The 27,084-nt window shown below is 53.5% G+C and overlaps 1 protein-coding gene across 7 annotated transcripts; it reads right to left on the minus strand.

The window, feature by feature from the left end:
- Nucleotides 1–178: 178 nt before the first annotated feature.
- Nucleotides 179–26,112, minus strand: SEPTIN8 (septin 8; the record flags this gene model as incomplete). 7 transcript variants are annotated; one of them, XM_079918974.1, is made up of 11 exons in its annotated part: nucleotides 25,608–26,112; nucleotides 24,936–25,058; nucleotides 14,151–14,271; nucleotides 12,904–13,099; nucleotides 12,375–12,555; nucleotides 11,200–11,361; nucleotides 10,534–10,630; nucleotides 10,170–10,338; nucleotides 9,833–9,965; nucleotides 9,541–9,731; nucleotides 179–623 (listed from the first exon to the last, which is right to left on the minus strand). In XM_079918974.1, the coding sequence occupies exons 1-11, from the start codon at nucleotides 25,635–25,637 to the stop codon at nucleotides 458–460; spliced, it is 1,569 nt and encodes a 522-aa protein (XP_079775100.1). In that variant the 5' UTR covers nucleotides 25,638–26,112. The 7 variants fall into 7 exon arrangements, with proteins under 7 accessions (XP_079775100.1, XP_079775102.1, XP_079775099.1 ...); XM_079918973.1 differs by having other exon boundaries at nucleotides 199–620; nucleotides 12,375–12,561; nucleotides 25,608–26,110; XM_079918972.1 differs by having other exon boundaries at nucleotides 199–623; nucleotides 12,375–12,561; nucleotides 25,608–26,110.
- Between the last annotated feature and the right edge of the window lie 972 nt (nucleotides 26,113–27,084).

Below are 27,084 nucleotides of genomic sequence, written 5' to 3' on the forward strand. Positions count from 1 at the left end.
TGAAGATTAAATCACTAAGGGCTGTATCAGTATGAAAACTGGCCACTGTTGCCAAGCTGCAGAGTTTCCTCTCATGTCAAGCAGATACAAGTTAACTTTTCTGCTACCTTAATCTTGAATCCTATGCTTCTATTTTTCAGAATTGAAACACTGTCATCTGGGTACTTTAGGCTCTTAATGAGCATGTCACAAAGCAGACTGTCTTTTTCTCTCCAGGGTTGAGGCTGAGCTTGGCCACAGAGGGGGTATTAAGCCCCAAGCCCGTTGGGGGGCCATGAATGGGAATGAAAAGGGTTGGGCAACATTTGATATTCCCTGATGAAAATTTAAATTGTTTGCACTTTTGGTCATTGATATATGAAAAGTATGGGGTTTTCTGTTCTAACATTAAAAACCACGGTCTCCAGTTCCACGCCCTGGTGGTCCTGGGCTGGCCCCACGTGAAGGAGCTGCTGCCTCAGAGGAATCCTTCCCTCCACGTCGCATCCCTGACCAGGCAGCTGCAGCACTGTATGGCGGGCCACCAGCTGCTGCAGTTCAAGGGCTCCACACTGGCCTTGGTCATCATCACCTTAGAGTTGGAGAGGCTCATGCCCGACTGCTGTACTCCTATATCTGATCTGCTAAAGAAAGCACAGGTAGACATCAACTTTGCCCCAGACCAGGCTCTCAGTTTTGCCCCTTCAGCTGATGCACTCTGCCCCCAAAAGGGTACCTGTGGCCCTTCTTGGCCCTTGTGGGCTCCAGAAGATGCTCTGGCCATGATGACTCTGAAGAGTCTTCCTAAGGGCTAGGCTTTCCACACGTGGCGTATCCTCTGGACTTGAGTATTAGATACACATTCCCTTCACCAGAGTGGGTTTCTCTGACAGTGAGTGAAGCTTTATTTCAGTAGCAGCCCTTGTAGTCAAGAGGATGTGGGGACATGTCTAGCTCAGGAGGAAGCAAACCTGAGCTTAGTATTGAGGAGTGTAAATTTCTGACCCCTCACCCTCTATATGGTACCAGGCACCAGGATACCCTGAGTAGGCACTGGGAGGTCAGAATCACTCAGGATGGACAGGGTAAGATGGAATGCAGTTAGAATAATGACAGTTTTTGCTGAGGTTGAAGATGGGTGTTCCTGAGATGGTGGGGTTAATGTTCTTAAGTTGGGTGGTTGGACCTTCCTGAAATTGCTCCATGCTAATATTTCAGCACTGAATTGCTCATTCTTTAGAATGTAAAATGATTCTGCCTCAAGGATGACCACTCTGTTTTAATTACAGGTCGGTATTAGGCAATGGAACCACTGCAAAGAACTTGTAAAGCAACAGCTGACAAGTTTTTAGTCATCCTCCCGCACAGACAACTTTCTGGTTCACCTGCCAGCCTCTGTGCCCCTACCCCGGTGCCCTTTAGAGCATAATGGCAATCCCGCCTTGCTTGGACTCCTCTATATTGTAGGCTTTACGGATCCTATAACAAGAAAGGAAGAAGGCCCTGAAAGAGCAACTGAGAAAACATTCCTGTCTTCAGAAAAAATTAAGGGGGCAAAAAAGATAGGTCAGGGTCCCTAAAGGGAAGGGTAATCTGACAAACTGAACCCCTGCCTCCCTCTGAACCCTGGGCCCGAGACCAGAGAGAAGGAGTAAATGCTCATACTGCAGCTTGCTTTTTCTTCCTTCTCCAGCAAGGGCTGTATCAGCCCCTAAGACAGCTGGACTATGAGGCCAGAGGTAGGCCTTGCTCAGGGCCGAAGGGCTGGGCTGGTGCTGACAGACAAGTTCTTGCTGCTCCACCTGCCAGAGCCAGCCGGGTCCTTCCAGCTTCCCAGGCTTGTACCAAGAACATGTGCAGCTTTCAAGTCCCAAGTACTCTGCCCACCCCTGCAGAAATGGGATAGTCTCTCCAGGTAGATCTACCTTGACTTGGCCAGGATTTAAGTCTTTTCTTCATAAGGACTCGATTTATAAAGTATGCTTTATTTAATGTACAGCATCTTGATCAAGCTTTAGGCAAATTTCTCCTTTGTTACTCTTAAGCAAAGTAGTTTATTAGCTTAACTAGAGGGATTCTTGTGTTAAAGCAGAACACTTCAAGGTGGCCCTTGTGATGGGGAGAGACAGCTCCCAGAGCTTCTGGTTGAGGTGAGCAGGGGCTGAGGCTGAGGCTGCCTCCACCACTGCCAGGAGGAGGGAGAGACCACTAGCGTGGCTGAGAGAGGTGACACTATAGAGCCATTCTCTAGGCAGTGGAGTCCAGCTGGCAGCGATGCCCACTGGGGCTGTGTAAGGAGTGTTGGGCATATGAATGACTGAACCACACATTTAGAGGTAATTTGTGAAGTCCTTCCACTGTGAACAGTTTTTTGTAAACGTGCTAAGCCACGCGGAGTGTGATCTGCTACCAGCTGCAAAACAGCCGAGGACTACATATAGTATAATAGTGTCTGTACTGTAGTCAGCACAAATCTCTACCTTTTGTTGAAACAAATTTGCGTGTTGGAACTTTTGTTAAAATACACCTTAATTCCTTTCAACCCTGTCTGAGTCTTATATGTATTAGATACCTTGCATTTAGAGCTGATAGAGTCAAATACACTTGAAATACATCTCTCAAGCCCTGTCAGTAACTGTCCTCTAGTCCAACACAGAGCGACATGCTGAGGGGCAGCCTGCTGCTCATGGCCACAGCTCCCTCTGCCTCCTTCCTTCCATTGGGAGTGGGCACTGTCGCTGGTGGGGCAGGGGCTCATCCTGAGAGCCCACACCAGCTCACGCTGTCTCTGACTTCAGGAAACTGCTGAGAGGTATCTGGACCCCCTTAACCAAGTAAGCTGCATCCCCAGAGCTAAACCAACTCTCAGTCTCTTGGAAAAAGGAGAAGGTGGACCTGTGAGCCACAGTATGGGGGTAAGGGACAGCCTTGCTGCTTCATCTTTCTGTAAATAATATTCCCCTTCTTTGGGGAAGCAAACTTCTGCATTGCCAAAATACCACTTGTGAGATTTTTTGTTTTAAAAGTTTTATGCTGTTCAAGCTTGTCTTGGAATCCTAGATCCCATCCTACTCTCCTTTAACATTTTTTTCCTGCAGTTAGGAACTCATATCCCACCTCAGATTAGAGACTGGGGATCACTGTGGTGGGAGAAATAAAGACACATCCATCTTCCACTTGTCCCCATCTGCAGAGGGCAGGAATTGGTAAAGGACTGTGGCTGCAGAAAACAGAGATGGGAGAGAGCTCAGAGGCAGATGGGCTAAGAGAGGAGCACGTGGATGAGCATCATAGACCTGTCCTAAATTTGTCCAAATATTACCTCCCCCAGTTGGGTGAGCCAAGGTCTTTCCATCAGTGTGGCCCTATTCCCCCTGGCTTCCTAGAGAGTCTCTGTCCTTCAAAGCTTGATGAAGACTTTGCCTCCCTGCTACCTGCCTCCCTGTGGGGAGAGTAGTGCTATACCTTCACTAGGGATGCCTGCATGCCAGTCTCCCTGCTGGGCTGTCAGCTTCCCCACCTTAGTCCCCCATCTCCTCATTTTGGTCTTCCCAGAGATCAACCTAGTGTCCAACAGAGAAAGCACGTCAACAATGGGCCCAGGAGATTGCCATCACTTCCTTCAACCACCAGTCTGCCCTCAACCAAATATTTGCCTACTTACCAGGGCATCCCATCTCTGCAAAACCATCTCAGGTCCACCAACCTACACTGTCAAGCTGCACAGGAATTAAGGGTCCAGGATACCAATATTGAAACCTCAATTCCTCCAGTTACGAGCTGTGTGACCTTGGGTAATTACTTAACCTCTCTGTGCCTTGCCTATAAAATGGGCAAAATGGTACCTAACCATAGGATTATTATGAAGATTAGAGGAATTAATACATGTAATGCACTTTAGACCAATGACTAGCACACAATAAGAACTCAAATGTTAGTCGTCGTATGTCAAGCCTCCTCAACAAGGAGGTAAACTTTTCAAGCGCAGGGTCTTCCTTCTCTCATGTCCTGCTGGATAAAGTCACCTGATAAAGATTCATTAACCACAGGCTGCGTCTTCTCTTTCCTATCTTTCCTCCATCCCACACCTATTCAAGAGCCTTTCACAGATGCCCATGGCAGGATTCACTATTAAAACACTACTCCTATAGAAGCTGATCAACCCCACAAAGTTCATGGAAAAGACAAGCTGTATTTTACCACAGGTGTAGCAGATTAATAGGCTAGGAAACATTAAGTCAGAAAAGCCACTGCCCAAAGAAGACACCACAAAAACTCAAAATAAATGCAAAATTTAATGGAAAAAAATGAGTACAAAGTGAATGGAAAGGAACAAAAATTGTCAATGAATGAAGGAGTAAATGAATTAACAAATGAAGCAGTTTTAGAAAAGCATGTTAACGTAAGAGACTAGCAAGCCACACTTCCCTTGGGCCTCTTATCCAGTAATACGAGCCCCACTTAACAGGGAACCCACACAAAGACATACACACAAACATACATGGAGTTAGTCTGCACAAGTGCAGACCACCTAGACTCAGGTTACCCATAACTTGGGTGACCATACATCCCAGTTTGCCTGAGACAGTCATGGCTTATGCCTGTTGACTTGGCGTAATTATTAATAGCATTTCCTTTCACTCTCAAAAGTCTCAGTTTGGGCAATAAATTATACGGTGATTCTACCCAAAACCAACTTGGTTCATGAAAGACATGATAGTAAATGCCAGCGTGATCCCACTGACTGTCCTAAATGCCAACATGATACTGAGACAGAAAAGGAGGGGTAATCAGATCCTGCAGACAGGGGGCACATTCCGTGATGGGGAGCTTGTTAAATAATGGCAAGTTCTAAGCCCACCTTGGGCACCAAGAATTAATTTGGTCTCAGCTAAAAATGACAAAATTCCAAACATAAACAGCATGGGAGAAAAGTGCAGTAAGGCTTGCTGAAGTCAATGGGTCCTGTGGAGGCAGCTCAGACCCCAGAAAATGTAACAATGACAGGTCTCCCCGAGATTCTGGGAAGGCGTGGGCCCGCAGGCAGATAACCAGCCATAATTCTGGTCTCCCAAGTATGCCCTGGGTGCAGCCCGCAGGCGGCAGTGGATGGGTGGCAGAATCTGCCCACTCCAAGAGTCCCCAGATTAGCCCATGAATCAGGAGTCCTTATTTCTTATATAACCAGTGAACCTGCTGGGTCACTGAGCCTCGTCTTCAGAAATACATTAGCTATACATTAGCTGACAGAGGCTATCTTAAAGGTCATACTTCCACCCAACTAAATACACTTTCAGACATATAATTACCCTAAAGTTAAGCCACTCACAGTCCACATCTGCCTTAGATATGCTGATTTACCTTTTTGGATACCCACACTGAAGCATCAGTTATAGCCAGAGGTGGATTTACTCTGAAGCTAATGAAGCTTAATTCTCAGTGCCCTTTCCAAGGCCCTGTACCTAATTTTATACTCATATCCTTCTTTTTTTTAAAAAAAAAAAAAGGTTTCTCAAGTAGTTCAAGCTTCAAGCCCCTCAAAAACCTGTATCCACCCCTGGTCATGGCATAACTTTGGAGAATCTTCACTTTGAGCATCAATAAAACCTGCTCTGCTCCTGGCGAGGAGAAAAAGACCACCTTTTCCTGGTCACGCCTCAGTGGATACACACAGCTCACCCTCCACCCCTCTCTGAATGTAACACGGTCTCAGAAGGGCAGGAAGGAGCCAGGACCTTGTCCTGGAAATCAGTAAAGTAGGCCAAGGCAGAAAGAGGGAAACAATGATGGGAGAGAAGATGAAGGACGTAAAAAACAAAATGCCAATCCAACAATATATTAGCGCAGCTTCCTATGTCTTCCAACTAGGGAGTGCACTAGACTGTAAGCTCCTTGAGGACAGAGCTGTGCTTTACTCTGGGTAGCCAGTGCCCAGCACAGTGCTTCATCAACATTAAATGAAATCCTTCCTCTCATCTATTCATTTCTTGTGTACCATATTATCAGCCTATATTTTCAACCCTGATATTCTCAATGGCTTGCAAATCAACAGGAACATAGAAGAATGCTTGTACTTTCTTAGAATGTTCTCTTTAAGAATGCCGGTGAAGGGGAAAAGCTCCTCTGCTGGTATTTTTTTCTTAAATTGTTCACATACATCAGACACTTTCACCTCTTTCCCTGTGACTCAGCCAAGAAAAAGGAAACAATGATCTGGAGAAAAACCTGTTCCCGCTGAACATTCTTGCATTTGGAATATGCAGAATTGGTTTGGGGGTCTTAGTTAAACAGAGTCAAACACTTAACATGCACACATGGGGTTGGTCCCTGTTTACAGGTAGCACCTCTGGGGCACAGAGACAATGGCTTTGGGCTGCTGTTCCATTTACATTCACAGTAAGAACACTGGATGTGGTCTTGTTCATGATCCACTTTCATCCATAAAGAAATTCCAAACACTGTCATTACAGGATGTTTATTACCCACCTCTCCCTATATTTTATAGGGATACTTTATACATAAGAAAGGTTTAGAGATATTTTTAGTTTTTAAAAATCAGGGAATCTGTTACTTATGAAAATAATGGGAGAGGGTATTATTTGTCTTTATGCTCGTGCCAAAATAAAAATTTAGAAGTGCTTTAAAAGTTATTATTGAAATTAAGCTCTAGGTTAGAAAAATTAAAATGAAGGGGAACCAGGCGAATTTGCAGCATGTATACCACACCACGTGGCCACACCTAGGGCACTGCATGAGTTGCCATCTTGACGCTGAACAATTAGGCCGAGCATCGCCGGCTGGGGCCTTCGCTAGAGTGGCACAAGACTGCTCCGTCAAGGAATAGTGACACTGTAAATGGAAGACCAGCCACTGGCTCTGAAAAAAATAAACCTCATCAGTTTTGGATTCCAGCATTCATGGCTTTAACGAGTTTGCATAGAGAGGGTGGCCCGCCAGGCCCAGGCAGCCTGGGGGATGGCGGGGTGGGGGGGTGGGGGGGAAAAAGCAAGGCTGTAAACACTGGAGTCTGTACCAGCTCCCAGTCCGTCCTCACACCATGTTATGGGAGAAGGGTCACAAGGTGTAACTCAAGCAACTTAACACATGAAAGTCTAAAGTCCACTCTTGACATGTAAGTCTGTGCGTGCGTTAACTGAAAAATAAAAATAAAACAAACAGAACAAAAACAGACACATTAAAAGGTACACAGACGACCAAATCAAACAGAAGCAAAAGACAGCAAGATGAACACTGGGAAAGGACAGTCAGTTTGGCATTTGTAACAAGCAAAGCAGAGAATTCACTTCAGTTTATGGCATCCCAGGCTGAGGGTCGGATAGGGAAGTAATTTTGCAAAGATCAATTAAAATTTGAAGAATAAGCACAGTCAGTCAAAGCCATTCAACTAAATGGTCGCAAAAAAATGTCCCCCCAAATGCACTCCTGACTCATCCCATTCCCCTGACCAGGGTGGGGGGAAGGGGTGCTCCCAGCCACCCCACCTACCCCACTCCTGGCCTCCACAAGGCCAGCATTGGAGGAGAGCGCTCTCTCCCAGAGGCCAAACTGACTGAAGCTTTCTGGAATGTCCAGCAAACAGAAAAGGCCTGTTTTCCAGGCCCAGGTCACATGAAAAAAGCAGGGAGACCTGACACCAGTGATGAGCCCCACCCTGAGCTGTGCTGGTGCCCTTGCAGCCAGCCTGCACCCCACCCCATTGGCCCTCATCCCCTGACCTGGCCACGGGTCCTTGATCTTCTGTTTTTGAGGGGTTTCTCCATAGCTTATTTCCTAGGGGACTCTGCCTGCCTTTTTTTAAACGAGATGGCCTGGGATAAGCTGGCAGGGAGCACGGAAAAGTCAATTCAGGAGCCAGCATGTGGTTCATAGAGTGGCATACCCACTCCCAGGAAAAACAAGATTTCTGAGCCATTAGCTTGAAATCCACACAGGTTCCAATTCACAGAGCCCTCACACTCACCGAGCTCACCAAGACCTGGACATGGGACCAGGGCTGGAAGCAAATGCAAAGCAGAAGGGAAATTTACATGGCTGAGGGGAGTGTGGGACTGGGGTCCTCCCTGGGGACGAGCAGGGGCTTATCTGTCGCAGCCGTGCCAGCAGCTGGGGTGGAACCACCAGTCAGCAGGATGCGGGAAACTACAGGGTCTATTCCAAAGCAGAAGACAGGCCTCAGGAATGAGAACTAGCATCCAGTTCCTAAACGCCTGGCTTTGTCCCCCTGGTCTCCCCCAGAAGCTCCTTAAGTTTATTTTCCTTAGATGTGTCTGTGCCTCTGTGCGTGTGTGCCTTGGGGACTGTGTGTGTTAGTAGATATGTGTCTGAGTCTATGTATGTGATGGGGCAGGAGAGAGTAAGACAGTGTGCATGTGTCATGCGTGTGTGTGTGTTAGGGAGCACAATATTGGGGGGCAGGTGGCAGGCTAAGGCCACAAGCAGCATCCCAGGGCCACAGCTAGCCATGCGCTGCACGCCCCTAACCACAAGGCTCCACTGCCACCACGGAAGGAAATGCCTGGACACACACATTCCCAAACACTCCAGGAGGAAATGGAGTTCCAAGAAGAACAAGAATGAGGACCAAGATGGGTACACCTGGCAAGAGAAGGAAGGTACCTGACACAGACCAGGGGCAGGGAGAAGCAGGGACAGACGAGATCCCCACAGTGTGATGCTGTGTGGGACACTGAATGAAGTGGGGCGGGAGAGGGAGACTCCCCGGGAGCCAGGGCATCTGGACTCCAGATGTGAGTATGGAAACAGGCTATGAAAAACACCAAGGAGAAGGGACTTAAGAGTGGCCCCCACCTGGCCAAAATTGACTGCACTCCTGGAAAAGCCTCCGCCCCATCCCCTATAATTCTCTCTCCTCTGAGTACTCTCGGAGGAACAACTCCAGCCTCTACCTGAGGGGCAGCCTCCTCTCCAGTAGGACTCACAGGGCCCCTACAGGGAGCTGCTGTCCTTCCTTTAGCAGGTCAAGATCATAGTGTCCAGGGGGTCAGTGCTGGCTGGGCTCAAGTCTCCACTGTCCTCAGTCACCACCTGCCTGCCAATATGGGGCCCACGTCCACAGCTTCAGGACTGAGGGGGAGGCACCATGGCTGTCCAAGCAGAAACCACAGGAGCTTTTGGAATCTGCCCAGAAATGCTAACATTCCCAGGCCCTGACCGTCTCCTGGCCTGAAAGACTTTCCCTGAGACCCTACACCCTCTCGGGGGCCACTCCCTGCCTGTGTGGCCCAGCCTTCTCCACCCAGCTCTTGAGGGGGCTGCAGGAGAGAGAGAGAAAGACACACAGAGAGAGAGAGAAATGGGGTGTGGGGTAGAAGAGGGAGAGAGGGGCCACTCATGCACGAATACAAGAGTGGGCATGAATGCGTGATATCTTGAGATATGAAGATCACTAGTGAAAGAAGAAAGGTGAGCAAGAATGAGGTGGGAGAGCAAGTGAAAGGAGAGAGCGAAATGGTGAGCCAGCGAGAGTGAGCGAGAGTGAGAGGGAGCGAGCCAGCGCAGGGCAGGGAGCCCGCCACCTACTTCTTCTTGTCCTTGTCCTTCCTCAGAGGCTGCTGCGAGGTGGCGTGCAGGGCCTGAGACTGCAGGGCCTCCACCGCCGCCTTCCTGCGGTTGAAGGCGTTGGTCTCCTCCTCCAGTTCCCGGCGCTTCTCCTCCACCTTGCGCTTCTCTTCCTGGTGGACCCGCTTGAGGTGTTCAAACTTCTCGTGGAGCTGGGAGCAGAAGGCGGGGAGGCCGGGCTTCATGTGGGCCCAGAAGGAGCCCAGGCCCTCCCTGGCCTGGCCTCACCACAACCCTCAAGCCCCGCACACACCTCTCTCTCCTTCTCCTTCAACTCCAGCTCCGTCTCCTTCACTTTGTTGACGAACATCTGCCTCATCTCCTCCTCCTTCCTCTGCAGCTCGCTCAGGAATTCTTTCCTCTTGGCCTCGTATGTCTCCTGCAGGCTGTGGAGACCCAGAGAAAAGAGGCCAACGCGGAGATTATGGCAGAACGGAGTGGGCAGAGCCAGAGAAGCGAAATCACGTGGGCATGGGGGATCGGGGGCAGAGGATGCTGGGGTCCCAGCAGCCTCTCTCCCCAGCTCACAAGCCCCCAGAACAGATGCCAACGTGGCAAGTCTGGCTGTGGCTGGGGAGATAGGCTGTCACCTGAAAGGCTGGCTGTCACCATCGCTGTCCTGGAAGCCCATCTCCTCCAACTTGCAGCGCCGGTAGAGCTCGTAGTGCCGACTGTGGGTCTGCTCGCGGAGGTCCTCCATATTCACCCGGATCAGCATTTCCCGGAGCTTCACGAAGTCGCAGTGATTTTCGTTCTCCACTGAAAGGAGAGGGCACGTGGGCATCAGGCAGGCTCCCAGCCACCAGCACAGGAAGGACGGGGCACAGGACAGCGGTTAGGGTGTTAGAGGTAGACTCCAGAGAGAGGACAGGCAGCAGATGGTCACGGTGAGGACAGGACAGGGGACTGAGTCCGGGTCCCCAGCCGGGGCTGTGCTCTCACCACCACACTCACCCTGCACCACGCCCCAAGGGTACTGCCGCGCTCGCACCAGCTTGTTCCCCACCTTCACCTCCTCGGTGCTGCCCACCACGGCAAAGGGCAGGTGTGCCTGGAAAGGGCCCAAGTGTGCATGAGCACTGAGGTGACACAGGCTAATGAACAGACCCACCCTCACTGCCCCTGGGGCCCAGGGAGGGGTTGCCCAGACCTGAACAAGGCCTGGCCAGATGCTCACTTGACGGCTTTCCTTTGGAGAAGTATCCTGGAATCTCCACACAAGGGAGGGGGCTGAACCCGCAACCCCTTTCCTCTTGTTCTAGGGTGTTCTTTCAGCCCTTGGGCTCACCAGGGGCCACTAGAAGCTCTCTCAAACGACCTGTGGGCCTGGCTCTCTTCCAAGTTCCCAAGCCCTGGCATCCTGCCTGCTTGCTCCTACAGGTTTCAGGTCCTAGCCCTGAGTTCGTACCTTGGGAAACTTAAACCTGGGGAAGCCCCGGTACCAGCCCAATACCCAATTCTTCCCATCTCCTGTCCAGAATATGCAGGACTGGCCAGCTCCCAGATGCCCACCCATCTTTCCTGGAGAGCTCAGGTTGAAACCCAGGGAAAAGAGAGTGGCCTGGGGCTGGCTCCAAGCCCTCTGGCCCCAGAGCCCCAAGGCCCTTGCCCAACACTCACATTCATGACCGCATTAATCTCTGCAACAGCTTCATCATCCGTGGGAAACTGGTAGATCTGGACCCCATTGCTGACCAGCTCACCCATGATCTTGATCTTGAACTTGTGGAGCTCACTCTTGGAAATGGTGTCCGCTTTGGCGATGATGGGAATAATGTTCACCTGCCAGGATTGAGGAGAGGGGTCAGCAGGTGAGTTGCTCCTTGACTGTGGAGAGCCCTGCTCAGGCCACACCCCTGGGCAGGCGGGCAGGAAGCCAGAGAGATGGAGCTGCTCCTAAGGGGTGTCCTGGCCTGAACCCAGCCAGCTGGGGCCGTTCTGATGGGTTGTAACAATTGGCTGCAGTGTTTCTTACAGCCCTGGCTGCCCCAAACCTCCATCCAGCCCCAAATTACTCCCTTGGGCATACCCAGCTTTCACCCAGAGTGCTCTGAAGGTCTTAACTGGTGTGGGTCCTGACAGGACCAGCAGTAGGGGGCTGAGCACCCCCAAAGCAGGTTAGATGACCCATTAGCAGAAGCCACAGGAAGACCTCAAAATCTCCCAGGCCAAGGTTATCCCACTGTTCACAGTGAAAATTAACTCCTGAGAGAGGGGAGCAGTCACGTGAGAGCTGACAGGTGACTCTGGGGCTGCACACCCTCCAGGACCCCATGCCATTCCTGCCATTCCCATGAAGCTGCCCTTTTAATACCCACTCCTCATTCCTACTCTAATTCTGGGGCTTAACTCTCCTGTCTCTACTGTGCTCAGGAGGACCCCAAGGGAAAGCCACGGCAGGAAGGACAGGGGAAGTGAAGGCAGCAGAGGAACTGGGAATTGAGAGAGAGAAAATGAGCAGAGAATTGGGATGCTCTGGGGAGGTGGGGTCAGAGGGGCAGAGGGACGGGGGCGAGGTGGGGAGGTAACTCTAGGGGGATGGGGAGGATGCCAGGAGCTAGCAGGCTGAGAATAAGAATCAACTCAGCTGGAAGGAATGGGCTCAGGGCCAGACGCAGGGGACAGAGATCTAGAGAAAGAGCCCAGAGCAATGGGGGCTGGCTGGAGCCATAGGGACAGATGCAAGAGAAGATACAGAGAGGACCAAGCCCAGGGGGCTGTCCATAAGCCCCCAACCACACCCCCCCTCTGTGGAAGATGGGGAGCCCACAGAATCAGCTGGAGGGGGGCCAGACCTTGCTGTCTAGTTTCTTCATGGTCACCAGATCCAGGGACTTGAGGGAGTGCCCCGTGGGCGTGATGAAGTAGAGGCAGACGTGGATCCTCGTGTCATGGTAGTCGAAGAGCGAACGGCGGATCTTCAGCTCCTCCTGCAGGTAGTTTTCAAACTGCGCATCGATGTAGTCAACTATGGGCCTGTAACTACAGACGGCTCCGTCACTGGAAGGCAGGCAGCAGAGCCGTGGTGCAAGGCCTGGAGCCCAGCCAGGCTGCCCACCAGCCTTCTCTCTGTGGGAATGAACAGCTTCTACCTGGGGATCCCTGTCTGGGTACAGGTGGCTGACCCCTTCTCCTGGTCCCCCAAGGGGTCCTCAGGACCTTAGATATTCTCCTAACGGCCCTCCCCTGGCCCCCATGGAGTGCGGGCTTGGTTACTTGTCTGGGGCAGCGAGGAGTGCAGAGCACTCGGGCAGAGTGTTAGAACCACGGCCAACGTGGAGCGACGGGGAAGAGACCAGGCGGGCCGCCCTTCCTGTCGCTTGCCTCTCATCCTTATTGATCTGATCCCCGAAGCCCACAGCATCCACGATGGTCAGCTTGAGCTGCACGTTGCTCTCTTGGAGGTCGTAGGTCTGGGGCCGCAGGCGCACACACTCCTCATGGTGACTGGCTTCCTCGGTCTCAAAGGTCGTGTTGAAGAGCGTGTTCATCAGTGTGGACTTGCCAATGCCAGTCTCCCCTGGGGGGCAAGGAGTGGGCAGAGGGGATGTCAAAGGCTGGAACTGGGGCTGTCCCTGGCTGTTGGGTAAGCCAGGTGGGGCTCAGGCACCCTCGGCCTCTGTACAAGAGAGAGGGGCAGGTCTCCCACTCCATCCCCCACTGTCCCCAACCCCATGAACCACCCCTTCTCAGTGGCCTCAGAAATAATATGTGGAAGGAAGACCCAAAAGGCTGACTTGGATATAAGACATGGCTACATGGGGTGTGTAGGTGTTTCCTCAGAGCGTGGGGAAGAGACAAAGCCAGGCAGTTGTGAGATACCACTAGACACTGGCCCCTGCTGGCCTCAATGGGACCCGGTCACCTGCTCTGCACACCATCCCTCCTGGGCCCAGGAAGGTCATGGGGCCAGCAGGGTCAGGGTCTGAAGCCACCAGTGGCTCAGCCCACCTGCTGTGGGTGGCCCCAACTTCATGAAGCTTTAATGGGAGGGGGGAGGTTCAGGAAAGGCTGCTTTCCAAGGGGCACCCACAGCCTGGCAGATGCCAGGGCTTGGGCACCTGTAGAGGGTCTGGCAGAGCTTTTTGTCCCCTCTGGGAGCCCCAGGCCCTGAGGCACATGGAACCTTCCAGAGCCTCCCTGTTGGGGGCTGTATTTGTTTAGATGTGTACTGGAGCTCTTACTACATAACACTGTAATGCAGGGACAGTCTGGTTTACCATAGTGTCCTTGACACACAGTAGGAACAACAATAGCTGTTTTTTAAACAAACAAACAAACAAACAAATGGATCCCAACCACTGTGATAAACACTCAAAGCACTTCCAAGCTTTTTACTCTTTCCAAGTTTACTCTTCATGGCAACACTGAATCAGGTCCTGGCTCCACCTCTATCTTTGACCCTGGCAGAGACACCCACCAAAGCCTCGTCCTGACCCCCCAAAGTGTCACTCTGCCTGGGAGGTCCCCCTGCAGCTCAACAGGTGGTCAGGGCAGCAGCACCCCATCTCCCAGAAGACCCGCGTCCGTCCTCTGTCTGAGGCTGCCCCCTGGCCAGGCATGACACTCACCCACACAGAGGATGTTGAAGCTGAAGCCCTGAGTGACCGACTTGCTGACCAGCTGGTCAGGGAGGCTGTCGAAACCCACATGGCCACCCAGGGAGAGGCTCCGGGGCTCTGGCTCTGCGTTCTGCCAAGAGAGAGGAGAGAGGCGGTGAGCCCACTAGGGAAGAGGGGCCAAGCAGCGGGGAGGCTGAACCTGAGTCACACCACCCCCGCTGCGCCGCCAACCTCGTCTCAATTCTCAGCACATCTCAGGACGCATCGTGAGTGCATCGGAGCTCCAGTTCCAGGCCAAGTTCCCACAGAGGGAGCCCCAGGGCCTCAGGACCCATGACTATCTGGGAAAAGGCCCTTTCACCTGTGGCTTTGCTCCTCCTGGGCTGGCGAGGAATGTCTACGCCTGAGGTGTCTCCTGGCAGGTGGCCCCAAGACCTATGGCTGCTACCTGAGGGCTCACCTGTCCTCCTGCCCAGGAGGAGGCCCCAGATGGTCCCTGGATCTTAAACGAAGATTTCAAAAGGCCAAGATTAGAGGGTGTGTATGTTCCTGTGGCCCCTTCCTACTGAAGCAGGACCCAAGCAGAGGCAGGTCTGGCCTGACCCCCTCACACTCGCACTATCGGGGGGCCTCTCCCATCAGGCTGGGCTCATAGTCCTCCACGGGCACCCCTTGCTCCTCACACACCCAAGCATGGAATGCACACGTGGGCCCTGCTGAAGGGGCCGGTGCTCACTGGGTCTCAGGACCAGTCTCTGGGGCATTGTGACTCTGAGGCCTCAGTGGTACTCTGTAGGGACTCCCAGGCTCTGGCTCCTGCCATCCTCCCGGCCCCACCCCAGTCCTAGTTGCTTAGACAGAGGATTCTGGACGAGAATGTGGAGGCCTGCCCAGAGAGGCGGGCAGCAGGTCCTGAGCGAGCAGGGGCCAGCGAGCTGGCCAGAGCACTATAAAAAGAACCCACCGGGACCCAAAGCAGAGCGTCAAGGTCAGGCTCCAATTTGTGTGGATTCTTTGCTTCCCTGGGAATGGGGACGGAAGCTTCCCAGGCTCATCCTCCCCAGGTTTGGGTCCTCTCGAGGGCAGGCCCCAGACAGCTCCACGCAGGGCAGAAGCATGCCTCCTCTGTTCCCAAGCCCCTCTGCCCTGACTGCCAGCTCGACAGAGCAAGGACAGGACAGGACAGAACAGGGGGTCTGAGTCTCATCCTGCCATCCAGCTCACAGCTCCTGAGGGGGGGAAACAGGCCCAACTGAAGACAGTCCCAGAAGCACTGATTAGGACAGTGGCAGCCCTTGTGTGGGTACAGGCACAGTGAGCAGAGAGGGCTGAGGACCAGAGAGTAGGGCCCTGGATCCCTGCCCTCCAGCACAGGGATCTCCTGAGCACCTGCGCTCCCCCGACCTCTCTGCAGCCGCAGCCTGTTGCCTCAGCCCGAACCCTCTGACCATTCTTTCCTCCCAACCAGAGCCCCTTGGCACTTAAACCCAACCCTCTCTTCTTCATTAATTATGCCTACCTGCCCCTTCCCCCAGGCCCCTCCCCCAGCTCAGTCATGGCATCGCTGCATCAAAGACTCCCAAGTGTGTGTGTGGGCAGCCTAGACCCCACGTGGCCCCTCCAGGCAGCTGTACTATCCCCTTGAACAAGTCAGAGTTACCCCTAAGCGGTTCCCTCCAATGACCCTCTTTCAACAGAGCCTCTGCTCTTATAGCTGACCCTTTCTCCCTGCCCCCATCCCCAGGGGAATGAGTCACAACCTTCCCAATCAAGCCCAGGTCCCCCCAGGGCTGCAAACATAACAACAAAGAGGCCCAAAGGCAGCTTCCTCTCACTGGTAGCCACATCAAAACCAGTAAATGGAGCATAGGAAGTGCTGGGTCTGGTTCAAACCCCCTAGCGTGGCATTCCGGGCCCTTTACCATCTGAGACCTTTTTCACAGGCTTGGTTCCTGCCCAGCTGGTTATCTCTGGATATACTTTTCAAACTTGACACCTTCCCCAGGCTCCAGAGCTCACTCTACCTTTCCCTGGCACCTGCTTTGACTTGGCCCCCAAGTACGCACATTCCAGACCCCTCACTTGGCTGTGACCCCATTTCCTTGCACTATCAGTTGTCCTTTTTACATGCATCATGATTCTCGAACTGTTCCATGAGCCCCTTGAAGTGGGCTGCAGGCTGGGGGAGGTCAGCTTTCCCACTTCCCACCCTCCCACCACTATGTCCAATGTGCTAGACAACACTACCACTTATAAATCACTGAACACTGTCTTTACTGCCACGGCATCAGGGGTATCTGCCCACCTTACACAGAGCTTCATTATTCGGTCTCTGTTCCACCTGCTCGTGGCAGCTTGAGGATCAAATGGAGGACAGAACAGTTAGTCTAGGGCTTTCTTTTCAGGCGAGACTGAAAATCTCCAAAATTTAAGGCGTGCTGTGCTTGCAGAGAAGGCTATGTGTTTATTCATCCTCTTTTTCCAAGGGTGACACAATCAGGATGCAATCCAACATCCTGTAGTCTGCCGCCAAAACCCACCCAGTCAGCTGTCTGGAAGCCACGCACGCGCACACACACACTCGGCTTCAGAGTCCTTACACAGAATCAGAGGCCATCCTATTCCTGATTTTCCCCGACTCTCTTACAGTCCCAGGCTCCAAAGGCTAAGAGCAGCACTCAGGGGTCTCACACAAGCCCACCCACCCACGCCCAGTGAGCCCTGCCTGCCTTCACTCACACAGCTGGGCTCTCTCTGGAGAAGTGTGTACATACAGGGAGGTCTTCGTGCCCAAGCTGTTGCCCAGGCTACACTCTGTCACTCCAAGGGCCACAGACCTGGGGCAATCGATCCTGCTCAGGAGCCTCGGGGGCCACGGGAGTGTCAATCTCCAGAGCACGCGTGCACGCACACACATCCACACACAGAAGAAAGGCCGCTGGTCCTCGCGGGGACACAGTGTTATTCCCTGGTCTCAGGAGACTGATCTGACCTCCCAGCTCCATTGAGGTGTGACTCTTACTGATGCCAACCTCCCCGATCCTATATTTGGCAACAACAACATGTGATCCAAGGTGCGACACTCCCTCCAAGGTGCCCGCCCAGGTGTCTCCATTGACCTGTGTTGGGTCTCAGCCTAGGAGGAGCCAGCAGCCTACAAAGCACCACTGGCGTATCTCAGCTACCGCAACTCAGGAAGGAACTTCAGGTCTCTCACTGGTTACTTGCCATTTGTCAGGGAAGACGTCAGCTCCAGTTCCAGGGCTGGGTCCTAATAGTCCTGAGCCAATCAGCATGATCGCACGATTGGTCAGGCACAGGCAAGCGACCCAGATTGAGCCTTTATGACCATCTTGTAGCCATTAGGGGAGCCAGCCTAAGACGGAAGCCCACTCAAAGAGGATGGCTGAGCCAAGAAAATCACAGAGGAGAGAGAGCCAGTGTCTGCCCTGCCTCTGAGCTTCTCCCTTTACCCCGGCCACATCTCCCCTTTACTGTTTAAGCTAGCTGAATGGGGCTATCTATTACCTGCAGCTGAAAGCATCTGGACTGCTACAGCCCCCAAAGTGAAACTCTGAATGCAGAGGAACAGGGAGAAAGCAAGGAGAGTAAGGACAGGGAAGGAAAAAGTGGTGTTACAACCACAGGAAGGAATGGATGTCAAATGATGACACCAACACCTCACCAAGGTCCACCTGTGCAGACCAAACCAAGTGATTTACACAGTCTCCTACGCAGCCCTTTCCCACGCTGTGTGGCAGAGACCATTATTATGCCCATTTTACAGGTAAGGAAACTGAGGTGCACAGAAGCTAAAGAACTAATCAGGGTAGAGTAGGGATTTGAGAGCAGCCAAGCCCGTGCCCCAGACCACTCAGCTGCACTGCACCCCCTACTCTTACTATGCTCATTCATTCAGCCACTCAACACAGGCTTGCTGGACACATCTACTGCGTGCCAGGCACTGGGACAGCCACTAATGAAAAGAGGAAGACACCAGATCCTTAACCTCAGGGGCTCAGTCTAATTCAGTCTAAACTCAAACGGCTGTGACAGCCAGGCAGGCAACGTAAATGGATGAAGGGGAGCAGGATAGTAACAGTAACAACCACCACACCTAACGGTTATCAAGGGCTTACCAGGTGTGACTCTAATTTCACCTCATTTAGTCCACACATCAGCCCTGTGAGGTAGGCTGTATATTATCCCCACTGTACAGAAATAGACAATTGAGGCACCAAGAGACTAAGTAACTTTCCCAAGAGGACACTGCTCAGGAGGGTGAAGCCAGGATCTAAATGGAGATGGTGTGACTGTAAAACCCACACTTCCAGCCACATCACTCTGCCGCCTATTGGATGAAAGACCCGGTGACTTGGCTGAGTGTGGGGTCCCTCAGGGAGAGGCAGGAAGAGTGGGGAACTGAAGAGGCTGTGCTCGGTCCATGAATGGCTATGGTTTTGTGACTCCAGCCAACTGTGGGAATGCAGACCTAGCATTACTAAATCTTCCAATTTTTTAAAAAGAATCCAGAAATCCAGATTTTTTTGCGAAACCCACTAGTTTTCAAAGGTTGGCAACAACTACCAATGGAGAACACCATGAGGGTCCAACTCAACGTGTCTGGGGGTTGGACCTGACCCATGGTCTGACAGTCTGCAACCCCGGGTCTGGCAGAATGGTGACCTGGAAGGACAAAACACCCAGTCTGCACTCTTGGGCATGGAGCCCCACAGGAGACTGCTCTGCGGGAGGGGACTTCAGGCTGGACAACTTAACTCGGACCCTGGTGAGAGGTAGACCCAGCTGCTTCTGGCCCTTTCCACGTACCCAGCTCCCAGGGGTTCCAGCTCAGGGGGCTCAAAGTGTCCTCAAATCTCCAGGATAGAGAGTTGGCAGCTCTGAACTCTACACACACAATGGGAAACTCCACAGGGCCCCTCTCTAATCACTAACAAGCTTTTGGCTCCTAAGCCAGGCTCTGGGCTTCTATGTCATCATTTCTTTGGCACATCAAAGACAACAACCAAAATAATAACTGCTCAGGCTGACTGCGTTCCTCCATGCCCAGTCGTCCAGAACAAAGTAGAGAATGGCATTTTGTTATGCAGCCCAGTGGATAAATAGGACATCCTTTTCCTGACCAGGAAATGCTGTCTGAGCCTTCTGGAGCTGCCCCAAACACCAGACAAAAGGAACTGCCCCTTTTACCAAGAAGAGAGGTGGGACCTGGGGGGAAACCATGTCTCGCACTTGCCCACAAAAACAGGATTTTATCCAAAAGAAAGTGGAAATCTGCTGAATGTCTAAACCAGTAGAGCCAAGGAAGCTATGGGTGAAAAAAGCCCCCGAGATCAAACCTCCCAAACGAGGTTGGCTGTTGGGGTGGGAGTAGAGATGGCACCCCATCATTAGTGTACTTGGCTCCTGAATCCTAGGCAAAGAGCAGCTCCTACCCCAGGTCTTCCACAGAGTCCTCTCCAAGTGCCTTGGACTTCAGATGCTTTTCTCCCCCCAGGCTCCCATGCCTAGTACCCACTGTCCTGAGCACCCAGCAGGCAGACAGGAAGCCTTTTCCCCAGGAGAGCTCCAGCTCTGGGGGGGCCCTATAAAGTCCTTGTGCAGTGGACCCAGGAGTCATTGCGCCACTGGGAGCCTTCTCCGCCTGTGTTCCTGGCACAAAGCACCCTACCCCTGGCTCTAGCTACTCTCAGCAGCCTGGGCCTTAAATAGCCAGAGCAGAGGCCCCTGGCCAGAACCCATGGTCATAGCACAACTGTCCTTGAGTCCGAGAGGAATCCTAGGAATTTTCCCAGGAAAGGCTTAGGCTCTGGTCCCAGGATTCCACAGCCAGCCTCTAAGCCCAGGTCAAAGGTTACGGGAAATAACTACAGGGATGTACATAGGAGGGTGGGGGTGGGAATGCTGCTATCCTGGGCCAGGAGGGAAGAACAGAGGCAGAATATACCTGTCCCCAATCAAGAGGACACCTGAGAACCAAAGCGTCTCTCTCTCCTAAGGTGGCAACAAACCTGGGGAGAAGACGCAAGCCAGGATCAGCCTTCATGGTGGCAGCACGGTGGCAGATGAGGTAATAATGGCAAGATGGCAGTTGGGCCCCAGGAGGAGATCACCAGTCACTCTCTCAAGGGCAGTCATCCTCTCCCCCATCCTGGGAAGCGAAGGGACTTTGGGAGCAAAAGTACCCCCAGGAGGGCTACCCTGGTGGCGCAGTGGTTGAGAGTCCGCCTGCGATGCAGGGGACACGGGTTCGTGCCCCGGTCCGGGAAGATCCCACGTGCCGTGGAGCGGCTGGGCCCGTGAGCCATGGCCGCTGAGCCTGTGCGTCCGGAGCCTATGCTCCGCAGCGGGAGAGGCTACGGCAGTGAGAGGCCCGCGTACCTTAAAAAAAAAAAAAAAAGTACCCCCAGGAGACCAAGGCCACCCCATGCCCTGACCTCAATACTCCAGTTTCTCTGCTTCCCTGTCTCACTAAGAGGCACCTTCCTCCCTCTTTCTGCACACAGACAGCAGGACTGCCACTCAGTAATTTGGGATGGTTTATTTCACACTTCTCATGTCAAAATCAGGTTTCCAAGAAGCCAAGAGCACAGTTACTGGTCTCTGGGCCCACCCACCTCGCCCCAGGCCTAGGACACAGGGATGTCATGTCATCCCTCCCGTGGGAGGGAACGGTCCATCCCACCACAGAGCAGATAGGGAAGGCACTCTGGGCCACAGAAGGTACTGGAACTCCAGGTGTTCATACTTTCCCACTTGGCTCAGGGGCTCCAGAAGCAGCCCCCTACTTCCCCACAGCAGGGAAAGCCACATGGACACCGCAGGATGGAGGCAATCTATTTTCCACAGTGAATGAGACCCCACCTTTGGAAAGAGGAATGTAGGCAGCAAAGGTGACTATGCCCCCCTCCTACCCCAGAATGGATGCCAGTGCTGGGAAGGGGCAGAGAAATACATGGGCACCAACATGGGCCAGCAGAGGCCCGGGGCAGCACTGCTGTACTTCTCTGTTGCTTGCACCATTCACCCCAGCACCAGGCAGAGTGTCAGACTCGTACCCAGGCCCCACAGCCAGGTCTGGGGAGTGGACTTAGGTCCATGGCCCACAGTCCCTCCTGAACCCCAGCCCTCAGGTGGTCCAAGCCCAGAAGGCCCCTCAGAGAGTGGCCAGCACCTATGATCTGAAATAGGCTCTTATTCCTTCCTCCCCTGGTCTGTCCCTCTGATGTGGCTTCCAAGATAAGGCTCAAGAACCATCTAGAAGCCATGTGTTCCGAGGAGGAGAATATCTAATTTGCCCCAATACCACCCAGGGCAACTGGTGTTACAGCCTAGATGCCCCTTGTCCTGTCCTCCACCACCTCTTCCCAGCCATGGTTCCTCACGTGAGCCCTGAGGATGCAGATGGCTCTAGCAAAGAACACCTCTATCACGAGGGCATGTTGACCTTGGGAGGCATCCTTTCCCCTGGCAGATGTGTCTCCCTCCTGTCTGCATAGCACCATATCTAGTTGTCTGGCAAAGCTTGTGCCTTGGGGGCCATGACTGGGGATTCTGAGACCCAACCTAGCAGCACAGAGGCAGGAAGACTGGAGAGGCTGCAGGGGACACATAGAGACCAGCCAGTTCTCAGGCCCTTTGCTCTGTCATCCTGCAGTGTCTTCCTTCTGGTAGCTGGACCGGAGCCACAGAAACGTTCGTGCTAGTTACTGCCCCAAATATGTACCTCCACCTAGCCCATCTTAGGGCTCAAAACTCAGACGGCTCCACCCTCTCTGTCATCTCAAGGGGTACTGGGGGCTGAGGTTGGGTCTGAGGCCCAAACTTGCCAATGACCAGAGTCTGCACCTCACCCAACCGTGGGCTGCTGGCATCAACAAGATGATGGACACAAAGCATCCAGTGCCCTCCCTGCCATCCAAAGCTTTTGACAAATATCTGGCCCTGTGCTCCAAGCCTCCACCAGTTCTCCTGCATCGTTGGCATTGCGGTCAGTCTCCTTCATGCCACCTTCTCTGTTCCTACTCTGCTCAGTCCCTTTTCATGTGCTCCCTTGGATCACCAATGCCTCCCCATCAGTCTCCCTGCTCTGACCCATTCCAGTCCAGATCCCAGGCAGACCTTTCTAAAGTGAGCACCCAGAGCATGGTATGATGCCCATGAGGGGGACAGGGCAGGGCAGACCCACCTCCCAAGGGGAGGGGGTGGAGCTGCAGCTTTGCAGGTTGGCGCTCGCTTAAGACCCCTCCATACCACCAGGCACTGAGAGCTGCACAGATGTACCTTGCTCAGCTCCTACTTCTCCTTCGGAACAGCTCAACAAGGAGGTTACTGGTCATTTTTACAGGACAGGGAGACACCACTCTGTGACAGGCCCACTGGGCTGCCTCCCACATTCCTTCCCACCAGCTCTTGCCTCAGGGACGGAGTAGGCACTCCCTGGATAGCCTGCTTCTTGGGGAAGTGTCAAGATTACAGGGGTGACAACGGAAGTGACAGATGGTGCTGGGGATAAAGCGGAGATGGGGGTGGGGGGGAGCGATGGGCTGGGAGGAGTGCCAGGCGCGAGGCTGCCATGCTGCACGCTTCTTCCCTCTCCCCCTCAGATCTCCACTTTCCCTGGGCCCTCAGTCCTCCCTCGCTATAGAGTTTGAACTCTGCCCCATGAGATTCTGACAGGAAAAACACAGGAGATGGCCCCTGGGGCAGACAAAGAGTAAGGCCCAGAGTCTGGGACCAATTAAGGAGGAGGGGCAGAGCAAGAATGGACAGGAGTCTGGCTGCCCAAGGAGGGCAAGAGGCAACAGACTCCCCAGAGGGCTGTCCCAGACATGCACATCCTAGGAGATTTCGACCGTAACCCCATGGCTGATCTAGGATTGAGCAAGGCCCAGCCAAAATGTAAAGGTTGCTGAGTCTGCAGTCTTTATATCATGCTACATGGAGAATAGGAACCCAGCACACACTGACCTCAAAGTACCATTCCATATGCTCATCTAAGCTCCAGGTTGGGACAGTTCCCAGGCCCTCCTGGGCTGGTCTGACCACCGAGCTAGCCTGAGGGGCAGCGTCCACCTGCCACAGCTCAACCAGATTATAGCCTCATGGCCACTTAACACCCAGTTCAACCCTGCAGCAAGTGAGACACCTAACATATCTCCAAACATGCCATAGATTGCAATTATCTTCCACAAACTCTTTGAAGAATATCAGTATGGTTATTGCTACTTTATAGCAAGATAAAGGAAGAAATGATTTTCCCAGGATGACAAGGCAGGAGAGGAGAATGGAGTCCAAACTCCTAAATTCAGGCCAAACCCAACCCAAGGTCTCCACCCAAATTCAACCGTGTCCATGTCCTCCCAGGAGGCTGATAACTCAGAGTGTGAAGGGTGTGGAAGGTGTCCATCCATCCAGCTTAACCTGGCACAGTAACCAAGGCCCCTGAGCTCAGGCTGTACATCCTCATTTGAGTCAATCCTCTCTCTGTGCCTCGGCCCACCATGTCAGTAATACCTGAAATCCTTGCAGATATGGTTTAAGAGCAAACACAGGAATCTGAGGGGAAGAGCCTTTCCAGCCCAATGCCTGCCACTGCAGCTAGGCCTCTCAGCTCAGCCTCTGAGGATAATCTCTGGACGATGGGAGCCCCTAGGGAGGGTACCGTGTAATGGAGCAAGCTCATTCTCTGCTGCCTTCTTACACACAGGGCCAGTCTTCACATCCACATGGGCACTAAGTAACATGTATTATTTATTGTGTCTTTACCATGTGCCAGACACTGCTCTAAGCACCTCGCCTGGATACTCTCATTAAATCCTTCCAATAACCCTATGAGGGAGGTAGTATTTTTATTCCATTATACAGATGAGAACACTTAGGGGTTAAACAACTTGCCCAGGGTCACAAGGCCAACAAGCAGTGATCTAGGATTCACATCAGGCAGTCTGTTTCTAGTTACTCTACATACTGCTCCCACCTGCAAGACCAACTGTTAGAGTAACCTCTGGCCACAGACAGACAAGACCCAGACATAACTTTCTGGTCAGCTGGGCACAGAAAATGCACACAGGCACGCGGGCAGAGATGTACAAACACACACAGCTCTCTTGGCCTCCAGCTAACCAGCAGGTCTGTTGGGATGCATGCACAGCCCTCCTGGGGTACATAAATTCCCATTTACAGTGCAGGGGTAGGGTGAATCTCTGATTTGCCTAACCTCTGAATCTGCTCCTCCTGTATTTAAACTTACTGAACTGACTTGCAGGCCCCTCTCCAATGAGAATAAAACACCCAAGTCTAAAAATTATGAAACCAAGAGTTCCTGCTTTAATTACGCATATTTCCAAAGTAGACCAACATTTTTAGATTAAAGAGAAAATTTACATATATAAGTTCAGATGACAATATTTATAGCATTAATTACATAAGTCCAGAATCCCTTATTTAGCCCCAGAACCAATTCCTTATCAGTCACATATTTAGCATTTCCCCACTACCCCCAACATCCCTGGGCCCTCCCTCCCCCTTACCACCAACCAGGGCCTCACATGCTGGCAAGAGGACACAGCTTCCTTCACTGTCACAGCCCAACCTCCCAGACACACCCAAATCCAGCCTTAGACATCAGGGGACGTGCAGACACAATCCCCAAAAGGCCCCTCTCCCCCGCGTGAATTATGAAAGCCTTTGGGAAGTTGGCTATTGGCTGGCTCAGGCCCAGAGAGACCTGTACAGGGACCACCAGAGACGTTAGCCCTCCACAAGGCATACCTGGACTGGGGCCCAAACATCCACTGGGCTGAATCTGGAATCCCTCCAGTTCCTGGGGAATGGCTGCTTCAGACCCGACCACTGAGGCCAGAGCTGCCTGGAATCGCACCCAGGATCCGGGAGCTTGGTTGGGGGGGTGGGGGGTGGAGCGGGAAGGAGAAGAAGGCCGTGGTCTTCAGGACCCAGGTCTGCAACTGCCCTGGGTTCATTTGAGGGACTCCCTAGGATCCCTAGGGCTTCATCCTCACCGGCTGTACCCATCCAACAGCACCTGCGCGGCTAGGAATCTCCCCAGCCGTGCAGAAACACTAGGGAGAAGTGGGTCCGGAGTATCCTGGATCCTCCCCTCTGGCCCCCGGGGCCCCAGTCTGTCCTCAGACCTGGCCAGGACCAGGCGGGTATTTATCTGCTCCTCTCCGCGAAAGAGGTCTGCTCTTCTTCGCCCAAGGGGGGCGACCCCGCCAGCCTCCCGGCAAGGCGCCCCCGCCCGACGCCCTGGGACCCGGGACTAGCGCTGCGAAGAGCCCGCTCCGGTGTCCCCCGTCGCGCCCGGCGTCGAGGCCCGGCCGCGCGGCGCTGACAGTCCGGCTCGCGACCCCAGCCAGCTGCAGGGCGGCCCCCTCCCCGCGTCCAGCGCCTCCCGCGCGCGCCGCGGCCCAACAGGGCCCTCACCGAGAAGCGTTCCAGGTCAGTGGCCGCCATGGCGAGCTCCGCACCGGGCGGGCGAGCCGGGGCGAGCACCCGGGCCGCGATGGGGACAAGCCGGCTGCGGGACGCGCTCCGCCCGGGCGGCTGCGGCTGAATGGATCCAATATGGCCACTTCCTGGAAACTCCCCTTGGCGGCGGCGGCGGCGGCGGCGGCGGGAGAAGCCGCGGAGCCGCCCCCGCCCCCGCCCGCGGGACCGGCCTCTCCGCCCGGCCCGGCCACGAGCGCAGCCGGAGCCCCTCCGCTAGGATGACCGGGGGTCTCCGCTGCGAGGCGGGAGGTGCCGGCTGCGGGGACTGCTGGGACTTGTAGTCCCCGAGTTGGGGGACCGGGAGGGCAGTGCCCGAGGGGCCGGGGCCGGTGCCTGCCGGCTTGCCGCGTGTCCCTGGGACGCTGGGGCCAAGCCCAGGAGGGAGTGTCCCGCTCCCGCGCGCTAGGAAGTCCGCTCCGTGCGGAGGAGATTGGAGTGCTGCGTGCGCCCTTGGGGTCTCCCCCACCAAGCCGCCTCCACCCGGTCGGAGCTTGTAAATGCACTGGGATCACCCGCCAGAATGTCGACGGACTGCATGCGGCCGGTCGGGTCCAGGAGAGGCTGCCTCAGCCTCGGGTGACCGTACCCCGGGCCCCACCTGATGCTCTGGTCCGAGCCAGGGCGGCACCCAGGGCGGGACCCGCGCGTCCGGCCGGGCGACCTTCCCGGGCCAGGGACCAGCCTTTGGCTTCTTGCGCAACAAATGCTCAGGATGCGAAGTTCAGGCTCGGGATTCGTGCAGTAGAAGCCGAGCTCGACAGTCAAGACATCAGATTGCAAGTGACCGTCACTCTGCCTGCCCCCAAGGGTTTGGGGCGATGTCTTAATGGAGTCTGGGCACTGTGCATAGAAGACTACGGCTCCCAATGCATGCACATTCTCTCTGCTAATCTCACTACTCAAAACGTGCACAAAACTTAGGAAACGAATACCTCTGCCCAAGCCAAAGGCCTCAGGGGGCTCTAGTCCTTTTCACTGACTATATCAAATCCAGCCCCAAATCCTCTGAAACCCTCTTTTTCTTTCCCCTCCTTCTGCCTTTCTCTCTGAAACAACCCAGCCTATCCCTCTGACTCAGGAAATTGTCCTGGCTGAAGTTGCCCATAGACCATATCTGGACTTGGCACACCTAGCTTTTCACCTCGAAGTGGCTTTCCCCTCCCTTCTCTCCAGGGCACTCACTAAGGTGAACTGACATCCCACTGGTCCTTTCTCACTCAGTGTGTTCACTTTGTTCCTCCCTATCATGGTGTTTCACACGTTGTACTGTAGTTATCTACAAGAAATGGGCGAAGATGTGGTTAACGGAGCTGAGCCTACCTCCTACGGCAGACCGCCTGGGTTAGAACCCTGCCTCCAACCCTTGCTAGCTTTTTAACCTTAGGCAATTTACTTACCTGTGCCTCCCTTT

The sequence above is a fragment of the Stenella coeruleoalba genome, assembly GCF_951394435.1.
Source record: "Stenella coeruleoalba genome assembly, chromosome: 3".
NCBI lineage: Eukaryota > Metazoa > Chordata > Mammalia > Artiodactyla > Delphinidae > Stenella > Stenella coeruleoalba.